Source organism: Notechis scutatus, chromosome 8 (genome assembly GCF_049901735.1).
Source record: "Notechis scutatus isolate UNSWTSFEM ecotype Mainland chromosome 8, rNotScu1.2, whole genome shotgun sequence".
NCBI classification, from domain to species: Eukaryota; Metazoa; Chordata; class Lepidosauria; order Squamata; family Elapidae; genus Notechis; species Notechis scutatus.
Window position 1 is genome coordinate 22,541,976 of NC_142016.1, and position 15,250 is coordinate 22,557,225.

At 44.3% G+C, this 15,250-nt stretch overlaps 1 protein-coding gene across 1 annotated transcript; it reads right to left on the reverse strand.

Moving 5' to 3' along the window:
- Positions 1–733: 733 nt before the first annotated feature.
- CNFN (cornifelin) lies at positions 734–14,480 on the reverse strand. The gene is made up of 4 exons (XM_026681426.2): positions 14,352–14,480; positions 4,588–4,718; positions 2,458–2,594; positions 734–1,497 (listed from the first exon to the last, which is right to left on the reverse strand). Exons 2-4 carry the CDS (start codon positions 4,709–4,711, stop codon positions 1,411–1,413), a joined length of 348 nt encoding a protein of 115 aa, XP_026537211.1. The 5' UTR covers positions 4,712–4,718; positions 14,352–14,480; the 3' UTR covers positions 734–1,410.
- Between the last annotated feature and the right edge of the window lie 770 nt (positions 14,481–15,250).

The following is a 15,250-nucleotide window of genomic DNA, read 5'->3' on the forward strand; positions in this document are numbered from 1 at the left end:
AAATATCACCTCTGACTGGCCCCGCCCCCCATCTATTCTCTGCCTCCCGAGTCCCAGCTGATCGGCTGGGTCTCCTTTGGTTGTCCTGCACAGGAGAACGGAGCTGGAAAGTAGGTTAGTGGGGTGAAGAGGAAATGGGATTTTCCGTAACCTTCCCCCAGGAGTGGGGTGGGAGATTTTACAGTATCGTTCCCCTCCCATGCCCACCAAGCCACGCCCACCAAGCCACACCATGCCCACCAAGCCACGCCCACAGTACCGATAGTAAAAACATTTTTGAATCCCACCACTGTTCCACACCTGGTCTTCTTCTAAGCTTTGAAATAATAAGGTGATGTCAGATTGGGATAAGAATGTGCTTGGGGTGTGGGGTTGTGGCACCAGTTTGCGTTTTAATTTTTATTACTGTTGGATTTTTTTTTTAACCATGATATATTGTTTTACAAGTTGAAAGCTGTCCAGAATTGATTTATGATTTTATGGCAGAGCTACATAAATATTTTAAATAAATAAATAAATTCGATTGGGAGAGAATAATGTGCTAAAAAGCTACGGAGCTACTGTGTTGAAATGTTCAATTATAGCCATAAAAACCAACTGATTTTGGCACATTTAATGGAACAACCCAGGAGGGGTTTCTCAGACACAAACACATCACCAAGCTGCCCAAAGGAACACAACACTTCCCATTTCCAAAAGTCGCAATTATTATTTAAAAAAAAAAACCAAGCAGTTTTAGATCAGGATTTATTAGGTATAGATTTCAAGGTGGAAATGACAGAGGGAATAAACATAAAAATCCCTGTTTATTGAATCTTCAGCAAGAGGATAGCTCTTTCGTTAGCACTAAGAGGCAGCTGTATTCAGAACCTAGTTCAATCTAGGGTCTCCACATTTTGAGATTTGTGGACCTCAACTCCCAGAATTCTCCAGCCAGCATGGAAGAATTCTGGGAGTTGAAGTCCACAAATCTTAAAGTTGTCAAATTTGAAAACCTCTGGTTTAGGACTATCGGATCTGGTCTACAAGATTCTGGATGACCTGTAGATGGCACCAAAGAGAGAAAGAAAACAACTTCTAGTACGACTTTGTATTTATTCATAATTATATTTAATTCCTTATGGGATGTAAAAAAAAACCTATCCTTTTGGGTTTTTCAGTTTTATATATAATATATAATATGTGTGTGTGTGTTTGTGTTTTGGTGCATATTCTTTTCGGCAGGATTTTGCATTGTGGAGTTTCAAATTCTAGTCAACAAACAGGTAGGAAATTTAACCCCGTTGTAATCTTGTGTTCTTTTCTTTCTCACTTCAGATCGGTCAGCGCTAGCTTTGTTCCCCTGAACTCATTTCTTCAACTCTTCCTTTGCTTTCTCCGAAGCGAAGCCTGGCCACCTCTTCTATCTTCTTAGTTCCTGTTCAGCTCTCTGGCCATCTGACAGAGACCACACAATGGACAGCAGGACATGACCATCCAGTCATCACAGATAGACCCCTGAGTGGAAAAACAAAGCCCTGGGTTAAATATCAGGGGTGGGACTGCTGGGGTTTCGCAGGGGTTAAAATTATGTGCAGTTCGGACAACCCCCAAATCCCAGTCCTGGCTGGCCCCACCCACCCCTCCCCGCCCCTCCCAGGAGTCCCCACGTGGCCCGTTTTGGATGCAGGTAAGGGTGGGGAGGGCACAGAGCAGTGGTGGGATTCAAAGGTTTTTACTACTGGTTCTGTGGGCATGGCTTGGTGGGCGTGGCTTGGTAGGCGTGGCAGGGGAAGGTTACTGCAAAATCTCCATTCCTTTCCCACCCCACTAACCTGCTTTCCAGCTCCGTTCTCCTGTGCAGGGCAACCAAAGAAGACCCAGCCAATCAGCTAGGACTCAGGAGGAGGAGCATAGATGGGGCGGGGCCAGTCAGAGGCGGTATTTGCTGGTTCCCCAAACTACTCAAAATGTCCGCTACCGGTTCTCCAGAACTGGTCAGAACCTGCTGAATACGACCTCTGGCACGGAGGCTCAGGGAGGGTGAAAAACAGGCCCCCCGGAAGTTCGGGAAGGCCGGAAATGGGCCCATTTTCAGCTTCCAGAGAGCCTCTGGCACCCGAGGAGGCCGTTTTCGTCCTCCTGCAGGCTGGAGGGAAGCCTCAGGAGCCCGGGAAGGGCAAAACCGCCCCCCCACCATGGTGTAGGAGGCTGACTAGGCCACGCCCACTATGGCCACACCCACCCAGCAACCGGGCAGAGAACCCATTGCTAAAATTTTTGAAGCCCACCCCTGGGTTAAATTAGGATGTCAATGATGAGGCTGGACCTCATGATGAGAATCAAGAAGGAAGGAGGGGAGGGCGACTTCCTCTTTTGTCTCTTTAGGGAAGAAAAGAGGCCTTGTCACATCTGGTCACAGCCACCTTCTTTCCCCAACTTCGCTTGCGTTTTTATTTGTGACACTCCGCCTTTTACCTGAATGCGGTATTTTCCACGCACTCCTGTACGGAGGGCGATCATAGACCCCGGCAAAAATGGGAGACAGCAGGTTTCCCCGGCTTGTTCTGCGACCCGACAGGCAAGAATGCAGGGTACAAAAGTGGCACAAAGACCTGTAGAAAAGGAAGAAAAAAGGTGAGAGGTTCTCCCCAAACTCCTTGAGTGAGAGAGAGAGAGAGAGGGGGGGGAGAGGGAGAGGGAGAGGGAGGGAGAGGAGAGGGAGAGGGAGAGAGAGAGAGAGAGAGAGAGAGAGAGAGAGAGAGAGAGAGAGAGAGAGAGAGAGAGCAATAAAAACGGCAAATGATTTTCTTCCCCTTGGATATCTACTATTCTGGCTGTTCAGGCTGTAGTAGTTTGGGGTGTCCAACTTTGGCAATTTTAAGACTTGTGGTCTTCAAAAGCCACTTCTGGACTTTGTGGTTGAGGTGTGGGGGGAATGAGACTTTGATTTTGGGTTTTACAACAAATAGGTTTGTTGTTACAGAAATGGCTAGTTTATATTATTATGTAAAACTAAAAAGTTGAGGTTTGATGTTATTATCTTATTCTACTGCACCAAAGGGAATAGGAAGACAATGCCTTTTCTTTCTTTTTTCCCCTTTCCCTTCCCTTTTTCCTCCCTTATTTTCCTCCTGTTATCTTTTGTATTTTTGTATTATATATTATAAACTAATAAAAACTAATAAACTAATAAACTAATAAATAAATCATCATCTCCTTTTTATGATCCCATAAATCCCTTGCGAGGTGGAGTCTGGGCAACTGAATGGAGCTGACTGTTTACTGGCCGGATGCCTTTCCTATTGCCAATGTGGAGTTTTGTTCAGCAGATATATTCTCATTAAAATATCTGTGCCTCTACCTAGGATTAAACTCACAGCCTCCTGATGATATGAGAGCTCCACCTCTAGGCCACCGCACTACTCATAAACTAAGCTAATAAATAAATACAATGGAAAAAAACCATAATGAATAAAAACTTGAAACAGACACCTCAAAGTTCCTTTTATTTTGGATAGTAACTGGCACAACTGTGGAACCCCGAACCGGAAAGTTGCAGGCTTCCTTACAATAAGTAAAAACTACAAAATCCATCCCCTGCACCCATCATCACATCACATGGCTAAATCACCATCCATCCATAAGATTTCCTCCATAAGATTTCCTCTCACTTATGTGCAACGCAACCTGACCTTGAATCAGAAAAAAAGGTTATTATATCTAACTAGATATACTCCAAGGAATTCCCCCCTCCCACTTTCCCAGGCTCAGATGTGGCAGCGTGGGAGCATCTGGTCTCAATATGGCTTCCAAAGCTGACAACTTGTGGACTTCAACTTCCAGAATTCCCCAGCCAGCAACTAAACAACCATTACTTTAACGGCCGTTTGAAGTTACAACGGTGCTGACTTATAACCGTTTTTCATAGTTATAACCATTGCAGCATCCACATGGTCATGTGATCAAAATTCGGCCACTTGGCTACTGGTTTATATTTATGATAGTTGTAATGTCCCGGGATCATGAGATCTTTTACGACCTTCTGACAAGCAAAGTCAATGGAGAAGCCAGATTCACTTAACAACTGGGTTACTAACTTAATTGTAGCGATTCACTTAACTTTGTCAAGAAAGTTTTGCAAAACGGGGGCAAAGCACACTTAACAACTGTCTTGCTTAACAGCAGAAATTTGGGGTTCAATTGTAAGTTGAGGACTACCTGCACTTATGATTTGAGCCAAGGGTATTTGCGGTGGGTTGAAAGAACGGTGCGTTGGCCTAGAGGTGGAGCTCTCGCCTTACAATCAGGAGGCTGTGAGTTCGATCCTAGGTAGAGGCAGATTATTTCTCTCCCTGGGCAGGATGAGGATATATCTGCTGAATATAACTCCGCACTGGTGACTGGAAGGGCATCCGGCCAGTAAACACTCAGCTGCCCAGACTCCACCCTGCAAGGGTTTATTAAATGATGATGATTTGTGGTGGGTTAAAAATACAATTCACAGAAAAGGTTTGAGCATTTGTGGCTGCCATCTTGACCCCTTCGTCCTTGCTTTTCCCACAAGAAATCCTTGCCTTCGCTTCCCCAAATGCCTCCATTACTCACAGATGCCCATGTCAGAACAGCAGTCACACAGGTCTGAATTCCAGCTTCCTTGACTATTGAATGAGTAGCTGGTGCCTGCAGGTTGCGGCTGACCGTCAATGATCACCTCCGATTGATAGGCCATGGTAACCCTATGAAGGAAGGAAGGAGGAGGAGGAGGAGGAGGAGGAGAGCAGGAAAGAGAGGAAAGAGAAGGAAGGGGACAAAAAAGCCAATTATTTCTATTATCCCCTCAGTTCCAAGAACTCTTGGCCTTGAGAGAGTTGGCAACAAGTTTCCCAACTGGCAACCTTTCTTCCCAACCCTCACCATCCTCTTTTAACGAACCCATAAATCCCTTGCGGGGTGGAGTCAGGGCAACCGGATGGAGCTAGGAGAGTGTTTACTGGCTGGATGCCTTTCCTGTCACCAATGTGGAGTTTTGTTCAGCAGATATAGTCTCAGTGTGCCCAAAGAGAGAAATACCTGCCTCTACCTAGGATCAAACACACAGCCTCCTGACTGTGAGGTGAGAACTCCACCTCTAGGCCACTGCACCACATTGCAGGGGTGGGAAACTTCCCATCCCTGCAACATTAAAATGGTATCCTGCCACTGCAAAGCAGTGCAGACATAAAGCACACCCCATAAGTATTAGCTCCAACTTTAGAGTCTCTTTTGAGAGGTTAGGAATACTGTCACTTATCATCCCGCTCCTATGCCCCCTCCTCTTTCAGGGCACCTTGTGACAGCTGATGGGTATGGTCAGCCTACACATCAGGGGTGGGATTCAAAAAATTTAACAACCGGTTCTGTGGGCGTGGCTTAAGTGGTGGGCATGGCTTGGTGGTCATGTGACTGGATGGATATGGCTTGGTGGTCATGTCATTGGCTGGGTGTGGCCAACTCAATATCACTCACATCGAGGCGCGCATCTCCTCGCCTGGCCTCCCATGACTGTGGGGATGCTACAACAGTCGTAAGTGTGAAAAATGGTCACTTTTTTCAGTGCCATTGTAACTTTAAATGGTCACTCCACACAAGCAAAGTACCAGCAAAGGAGACAGGAAGTCCAGTCCTGCCAAGAATGTAATAAGGGTTAACGGAGAGGCAGTTTCTTAAGCAACACCAGAATGTTTCCTTCCTGCCTTCCTTACAGGATTAGGCCAGTAATTTCTTCTAACAACCGGTTCTCTAAACTGCTTAGAATGTTAACAACCGGTTCTAATGAATAGGCGCAAATTGGTAGAATCCCACCCCTGCTACACATCTTTTGTATGGCCACAAGGGAGATGCACACGCCAATCCAGAAGTGATTGGGCCTCCCTTGGCATTGGTATTCAGGCCATGTTGTGGCTGTGGTCCATTCCCATGAGCTCTTTTGAATTCTTCTCCTCAGGGAGATGTGAGAAGTTTCTCTGAGAACAACCTAATTTGTCCATCCCCATGAATATTTTGTGCAGGGCAAAGCACACACCTTTCTTTGAACGGTACAAGACCTCGATTGTAAAATGTCTGTTCAAGGAACAGCTCTGAGTCACAAATATTCCCATCACACCAAAGAGAAGCTGATACTCGTAGAGCAAATGGACTTGAGCAAGGGGAGGGAAAATCACCTTCTCAGAGCTGCGCCTGGGAGAAGGAAGTGCCTGTTTGTTTTAATTGTTTGTTTTGCAGTAGCACCCTGGTCAAACTGGAGGCGTGTTTTTTTTTGGACAGCAATCAATTAAGATTTGTTTGTAATAAAATCAAGGGACACAGATGCACTGGCATATTTATTTCCGCCAAACACGATGTGGGACGTGTTTCAGTTCATGTAGGGTAGGCTGTTCTCTACCTTGTGTGGCTTTTTTGTGAGACATTTTTCAAACCATGCATGCCAAAACAACTAGATGCAGAGACAAGTGTTTTCCTTTGCGCCACCAGTCTGCTGAACACCTAATTCCCACAGTACTGTCTTATGTCTAAGTATATTTACCCTTGTAGTATAGCTATATTACTATTATCCTTCCCATCTTTTTCACTACCTTCTCTTATTGGTATCATGGTTATGATTATTATTAATTTGATATTATTATTTTGCTGTTTTGCACGTACACTGAGACCTTATGCACCAGAGACAAATTCCTTATGTGTTTAATCACACTTGGCCAATAATGTATTGTAATGTACTGTACTGTACTGTATATTGTATTGTATTGTATTGTATTGTATTGTATTGTATTGTATTGTATTGTATTGTATTGTATTGTATTGTATTGTATTATTGTATTCCATTCCATTTGTACTGTATTACATTGCATTGTATTCCATTTGTACTGTATTGTATTTTCTATCCTATCCTATCCTATCCTATCCTATCCTATCCTATCCTATCCTATTCTTCTCTAGTCTTGTCTAGTCAACAGAGTTTAAGCCCCACATCAATCTCAACATCTGTTTTATTCACTTTGGCACATACAGTACTGAAATAAATTTAACATGGCGGCTTATCCAATGCATCTGAGGACCATGCAAAGGCTTACACAACAGCATAACCTGTAAACCAGACCATGGCCAGTTTAGCTCAGCCTGGTGGGTTTTATGAGGTCAGCTAAATTCTTTGCCAGCCCAGTAAACGATGTTAGGCACTCGATGTTATGTAGTTTGATCATGAAGCATCTGCAAGCAAACGGCCAAGCTCAGAGACCACCAAGGACATCTCAGGGTCATGGTTGGTGGTTTGTAAGCTGGGACTTCCCTCCACATCCCTACCTAACACCTTTTTGCAAGTCTGGTGGCCAGGTCTCTAGTGGTCCCTCCTCCAATGAAATGTGGACGCTTATGAGGTAAGACCTAATCAGGTGTGTCTGTGGTTATCCAAACCCGCAAGGAACGGTGAGCAGGAGGAAAAGGAAGAATGGAGTCACATCCTGAAGGGAAGGACACCATTCCTTTGTTATCAAGAGTTTTGGTCACGCGGCGCTGATAAGTTTGAGTTTCTGCAAATAGCTTCTCCTTCCACTGACCTCTCCCTCAAATAAGAGCCAGCGTGGTACAATGGTGCTGGAGTAAGGAGACCCAGATTCTACTCCACCCATAACCTATATGAATGAGCAGTACAGGTAGTCCTCGACTTACGACAGTTCATTTAGTGACCGTTCAAAGTTACAACGGCATTGGGGAAAAACTGACCTACGGCCATTTTTCGCACTTATGACCGTTGGCGCATCTCCCACGGCCACGTGATCAAAATTCAGATGCTTGGCAACTATTTATAACGGTCCCAGTGTCCCGGAGGGGTCACATCAGGGGTGGGCTTCAAAAATTTTAGCAAGGGATCCTCTGCCCAGTTGCTGGGTGGGCGTGGCCATGATGGGTGTGGCCTAGTCAGCCTGCACCACAGCCGGGGGGGGGGGGCGTTTTTGCCCTCCCTGGGCTCCAGAGGCTTTTCTCAAGCCTCCGGGAGGGTGAAAACGGGCTCCCCGGGCTCCAGAGCAGCGGTGGGATTCTACCAGTTCGCACCTATTCACTAGAACCGGGTTGTTAACATTCTAAGCAGTTGGGAGAACCGGTTGTTAGAAGAAATTACTGGCCTAATCCTGTAAGGAAGGCAGGAAGGAAACATTCTGGTGTTGCTTACAGAAACTGCCTCTCCGTTAACCCTTATTACATTCTTGGCAGGACTAGACTTCCTGTCTCAGGAACTTCTCTGGAGTTTTTTCCCCCTCCTTTGCTGGTACTTTGCTTGTGTGGAGTGACCATTCAAAGTTACAATGGCACTGAAAAAAGGGACTTATAAATGTTTTTCACACTTACGACTGTTGCAGCATCCCCACAGTCATGAGAGGCCAGGCGAGGAGATGCGTGCCTCGATGTGAGTGATGTTGAGTTGACCACACCCAGCCAATAACATAAGCCATGTCCACCCAGTCACATGACCACCAAGCCACACCCACCACCTAAGCCACACCCACAGAACCGGTTATTAAAAAATTCGAATCCCACCCCTGCTTCGGAGGTTCTCTTGAAGCTGGAAACGGGGCCCATTTCTGCCCTTCCTAAACTTCCGGGAGGCCCGTTTTTCACCCTCCCCGAGCTTCGACGCACGCCCTGCACTTACCTGCATCGAAAACGGGCCATGTGGGGACTCCTGGGAGGGGAGGGGAGGGGTGGGCGGGGCCAGCCAGGACTGGGATTTGGGGGTTCTCTGAACTGCACAGAATCTTAGCTGGGGGCTCTCCCGAACCCCTGCGAACCCCCAGCAGCCCCACACCTGGGTCACGTGATTGCCTTTTGTGACCTTCTGAGGTAGGAAGTTAACACCCACTCCTCTCCTAGAAAATTGAAATATCCTAGGAAATATTAAAAAGGCAGAATATTTCCCCTAAAAAGAGTAGAAACTCAGAAGCAGAAACTCACCTCCACCTTTGTTAATGGGTGGGCCGTTAAGGCCTGGGCTAGAATATTCTACATAACAAAGATCTCCAGGTAGATCTATAGGAATTGCCTAACGCCCTTTCATGACATCATCATCCAGCAAGGCTCAACCAAGCCTGGAACTCAGGTGAAGCCATGTGATCCAGACAAAGCCTACAAAGTTAGCTAAGACCCCCGGCCCTGGGAGTCTGACAGCCAATGGGATACATTTCTTGCACAGGAAAAAGGAAACGCTAAGGTGGGGCCCAACAGAGGGTATATAAGGGTCTCTCAGCATCTTGGCCCTCCCTTCTCTTTTCACATTGAAGCATGTGATCGTCCCTTTCACTTTGGAGCTCCAAGCCAGGTGGTCCTGTCCACCATTAAACCATCTTCCCAAACAGCCTCCATGTTTCCAGTGTCTTTTTCCCCCACTTGGAAGTGAACCCAGATGGACGTTTCTTCCAACAAGCCAAATCAAGGGGGAAGCCAGATTCGCTCTTAACAGCCATGTGACTAACTTATAACAAATGCAATGATTCACTTCACAACGGCGGCCAGGAAAGCCATAAAATGGGGGCAAACTCACTTGACAAACATTTCACTTAGCAAGATAAATTTTTCCGTGCTCGATGGGGATCCTAACTTGAGGGCGACTTCACACTTAGCCTGCTGATGAACTGAAATTTGCCATCCCAGGTTTAAAAAGAAAAAACAAAACAACAGGTGCCAACGTTTGATTTAGGTACCACTGCCAAGCTTCAGGATTTCAGAGAGTGTTGATTCTCCCTATGATCACCTACTGATTTAACCCTCCGAGAAAATAAAAATGCTCCGATCATTTTTTCTCTTCTTCTTTCTTTCTTCTTTCTTTCTTTCTTTCTTTCTTTCTTTCTTTCTTTCTTTCTTTCTTTCTTTCTTTCTTTCTTTCCTTTCTTTCTTTCTTTCTTTCTTTCTTTCTTTCTTTCTTTCTTTCTTTCTTTCTTTCTTTCTTTCTTTCTTTCTTTCTTTCTTTCTTTTTCTTTCTGGTTGCTTTTTAAATTGCTCACTGGTAACCTTGTTTTAGGAGAAATGAATTCATGAAGATATATCTGTTATAGTAAGAGAAAACCCCAGGCTACAGTAACCAAGTTAGCCTCCAAGGTTCCACTAGACTTTCATGAAAAGAAAAAGCCCCTATTGCAATCAATGGGAATTAAACATTTAACTGGGCTTTGGGTTGCCTGCAATCGATGAGCTTAACATCCAATCCTAAAAACATTCGGTTGAAAGAAAATCCCATTGATTTCAAGGCAGCTCACTTCTAACTTGCACCTCGTCCTTCAGCGCCGCTGAGTTGTGGGTTTTTTGTTTTTTGTTTTGCATTTGTAGTGCGGCTTCTTCGCGGCAGGGGCTGACATGAAGGCCGCCCCCTGAAGTTTGCCTTCAGCTTCCAGTTCCGTTTTTTGTTTTTAAGAAAACATGTTTTGCAGACTTCTAGGAAGCATAACGGGTTTTTTTTTTCCTCATTCTCTCTTGTTACCATAGTCGGCAGATTTTCCTACAATCCTTTTTTTTTTTTTTTTACAGATAAAACTTAGGCAAGTTGAATAACGAATCTGTACTACGTTCATCACAGAAGAGAAGAGAAGAGAAGAGAAGAGAAGAGAAGAGAAGAGAAGAGAAGAGTTGCAAAGGACCTTCAAGGTCTTCTAGTCCACCCCCTGCTTAGGCAGGAAACCCTACACCACTTCAGACAAATGGTTGTCCAATCTCTTCTTAAAAACTTCCAGTGTTGGAGCATTCACAACTTCTGGAGGCAATTTGTTCCACTGATTAATTGTTCTACCTGTCAGGAAATTTCTCCTTAGTTCCAGGTAGGTTCTGTCCCTGATAAGTTTCCACTCATTGCTTCTTGTCCTGCCTTGGAAAATAGCTTGACTCCCTCTTCTTTGTGGTAGCCCCTGAGATATTGGTAGACTGCTATCATGTCACCCCTAGTCCTTCTTTTCATTAGACTAGCCATGCCCAGTTCCAGCAACCGTTCTTTATACGTTTTGGCCTCCAGTCCCCTAATCATCTTTGTTGTATCAGCTAGATACCATGACCTGGACGATTTGAGAATCTCCTCTACATACATTTAGCTACCCACTTTGAAATGAACACCCTTCAAATAGTGTGTGAGTGTCAAATGATTTTCAGAAAGTAAAAAAAAAAAAAAGGATTTGCAGACAAAAGGATTCAGGTGGCCCTGAGGGCACAGGTCGACCTCCAAGTGACCTCAACGACTCTCAGAAAGAGTACTAATGACCAGAGGACTGTGAAGAATATGAATTCTTCCGTTCTCCACCATTCAGTCAGAAGCTTCTTGGACGAGAAACGAAATTACTTCAAGCAAAACAAGAAAGTCTTTTGAAAGGAAGCACTTTGGGGACACTGGCTAGAAAGTTAACCTTGGTCTCCAGACCTGTTTTTCTACCTTTAATACAGGTAGTCCTTGGACTTACAACCATTCATTGAGCAACCATTCCAAGTTGCAACGCCACTGAACCATAGCGACTCATAATGTGTCCTTGCACTTACGGTCGCATCCCAACCATCATGTGAGCCAAAATTCAGGCACTTGGCAACCAGCGACGACTCACAACAATTGCAGCATGCCGGGATCATGTGATCCTTGTTTTGTCAGGACTCCAACAAATCCACCCCCGTTCAAATCATAAGTCTCTAGCTGCATCTCTCCGAGAAAATAAAATTGATTTATTAGAAGCGGCCATGTTGCTGTTAGCTGGATGCAGCCGATACTAAAATACACCCTTGACCCTAGTCTTTCCCCCAACCTCCTGGATGTATATTCTCCAATGGGACACATCCATAGCCAAGAGTCATCAATCATGCTCTCCAGTAATATTCTTGCGCTCCGACAACTTTGGGCTGCCAGGGTGATTATCTAGGCATTTAGGGAATGCACTGTTCCCTCCCCGCTCCCTTTTTCTGGCAGCTAAAAAGACCAGAGGAGTATCTTTTTAGTTGACACATTTGTGACCTTCCCAGCTGGCTTCTGACAAGAAAAGTTAAGAGTGGGAACTTGATTCACTTAACAACTCTGTGATTCACTTAGCCTCTGAAGTGATTTGCTTAAGAGCCAGGGCCAAAAAAAAGTTGTAAAATTGGGTATGTCACTTTAAACGCTTGTTTAGTATCAGAAATTCTGGTCCAGTTGCAGTAAGTTGAGGACTTCCTTTACCAACTTAACAAAAACAAATAAATGACATTTCCCCCCTTTTCTTGAGGGTGCAGTTTGCTTTTTCTTTAAGAGGGGGGGTCCTTGGTGGTCTCTGAGCTTGCTTGTTTTCTTGTGGACGTTTCGTTACCCAACTAGGTAACATCATTAATAGTACGGATGAGATTACCTACCCTCATTTCAACCCTGAGCTACAAATATTCTCCTTTATTGATACTTTTTGTTTAGGTTGTCATGAACAACACTAGAACAAGGCCAGGATATCATCTCTCCCCCACCCCATTGATTAATACATCAGAATTTGGACCCAAGTTTCAAATGAAAACTCTATTAAATTAGACTGCTCCTTTCTCTAGATTTATTTCTCTTCTAAGACCTCCAGAGGGAAATTAATTCTTGTTCCACAAGCAGAAGTGATATTCAACAGGTTCTGACCAGTTCTGGAGAACTGGTAGAGGAAATTTTGAGTAGTTCAGAGAACCGGCAAATCCCACCTCTGACTGGCCCCACCCCCCATCTATTCTCTGCCTCCCGAGTCCCAGCTGATTGGCTGGGTCTCCTTTGGTTGCCCTGTCCAGGAGAACGGAGCTGGAAAGCAGGTTAGTGGGGTGGGGAGGAAGTGGGGATTTTGCAGTAACCTTCCTCTGCCATGCCCACCAAGCCACGCCCGCAGAACCGGTAGTAAAAAAATTTGAATCCCACCACTGTCCTTTCTTTCTAGCTCCTTCTGGTATCATAATGGCTTTACGAGGGGACTTTGAGCGCTAATGCCCACCACTAAATAAACCCCACACCCTTCTGTAGAGTTCCCCCTCCCCCAACAAACAGCTAATCTAATCTGACATAGTCCACTTCAAAGCAGATCAAGTCAAGGTGTCCCATTGAATAATCATGCAATTTGTTTAGCTTCATGTCACATGAAGACTTTCAAGAAACACTTTCAAAAATCACTTTCAAGAACAGATTGGACTGCCATTTGTCAGAAATGGTGTAGGGTCTCCTGCTTGGGTGTGGGGTCGGACTAGATGACCTACAAGGTCCCTTCCAACTCTGATTATCTGTTATGACGAGCAATTGTGGTTTGAAAAAGCACTTTTTATAGCCAGGGCGTATGTCCTGAGAGAGAGATACAGCCTTCTCACCACCTTTTAGACCCCCGAGCCTGGAAATGGTGTCTCTTCAAACTAAGGTTAAAATTTTAGGCTAAAATGGAAGCTTTTAGCCAAACAATTGCCGTTTATAGTCAGTGCAAAAGGTCTGAGATCACAGAACATTCTTAAAACAAAGATGAACAAAATACAATTGTTCTGTTCTGTTCCCTTGTCCATTATCCATACAATGATTTTCAGTCGTGCAGCTTATGATTGTCCCAAAGGTGTTTTTTCAAGAGGCAACTGGACCTTTTGGTTTTTCTTTGAAGGCATTTTGCTGAAGAAGCTTCTTGGATGAGAAGCGAAACATCTTCAAAGAAAAAATGGAAAATCCAGTTGCTTCTTGAAAAAAGCATATTTGGGACAACCATACTATGACTTAAGATGGCTCTGTTGAGTTCATCCGAACCCAGTTTTCCCCCAGAGAGAAGACTGAAGTGAAGATTTGATTAACATCATGTTAACATCAGATCAAGGAATTGCCAAACAAGTCAATAATAAACAGCTCAACCAAAGAACTTGTAAAACCATTTCCACCAACACCACAGGGCAAGCCACTAGAATATAAACTGAGAGCAAACCTCACTTCTAGCACTGATGATATTCCCCAGCTGGGTAATGAAATGTCTGCAAGAAAACAGCCAAGCTCAGAGAGCACCAAGGACCCCTCAAGAAGATTTAAGGCACTCGATCCTTTCTCTATCACCTAGCCTATCATTCTTCTCTTCATAATGGATCCACCCCTTCCTAATTCTTACTACTATTAACCTACTCCAAAAAAATCCTTACGTGTTGTTTCTCGTTTCTTTTAACATAATAAACTACAAATTACGCAGCTCAATTTTAACATAATCTGTGAGCTGGAAACAAAACACACAATTCTAGAAAATGGCAATAAAGAAGCTTCAAAAGTTTTTAAAACTCCTATTTATTCTTCGTCCTGCTCCAAAAAAATCAACTTGGCATCAACAGAGGATTTGCAAACATTTCTACATGGGCTTATATTCTCTTACCTGTATTTTAAAAAAACCAACCCACTGAAATTTCAGATTTTTCTGTTGACCAGCTGTCTCTAGGCAAGAAACTGAGTCCCGTCAATGGCCATCTGTTATATAGACCTTATGGCTAGGGCGGAGAATGAGTTGATAGGGGAAAGTATGAATAAATTAGGTGGGGCAACTAGGAGGTGAACAGAAGCCCAAAACTATGAACCTTGTTAAACAGAGTTGAGGGGTATGATTTACAAAGAAAGAATGTTGATTTTTTAAACAAGAACACACAGAGAAATAGTCCTCTACATATAACTGTTTGTTTAGTGACTGTTCAAAATTGCAATGATCCTGGGGGGGGAAAAAGTGTCTTATGACTATTTCTCACACTTACGACCTTCGCAGCCTCCCCGTGGTCACGTGATCAAAATTGGCCTGCTTAGCCAACTGGCTCATATTTATGACGGTTGCAGAATCCCAAGGATCATGGGATTCCCCTTTTGCGACCTTCTGCCCAGCAAAGTCAATGGGTAAATCCAGATTCACTTAACAACTGTGTAACTGAACAACTGCAGCGTTTTGCTTAACAACGGTTGGCAAGGAAGGTTGTAAAATGGGGCAAAATTCACTTAACCAATATAGCCACAGACCTTTGGGGGGGGGCTCAATGGGGGTGGTGGTGTCGTATTTCGAGGACTACTCGGACATAGAACGAGTGAGTCACTGAGATCCAAGGGGCAGAGAATATTATCTCTGGGGTTTCCACCCTCCCCTCTTTTAAAATTAAAAATAAAAGGCTTCTCAGAGAGATAAACTGCCTAGTCTACAGGTATCGTGGTTTCTTCTCACCGAATGACGCAAAGATACCTACAACGCAATCATATGATGGAAATATTGGGATTGTGGTTTAATATATTTGGAGG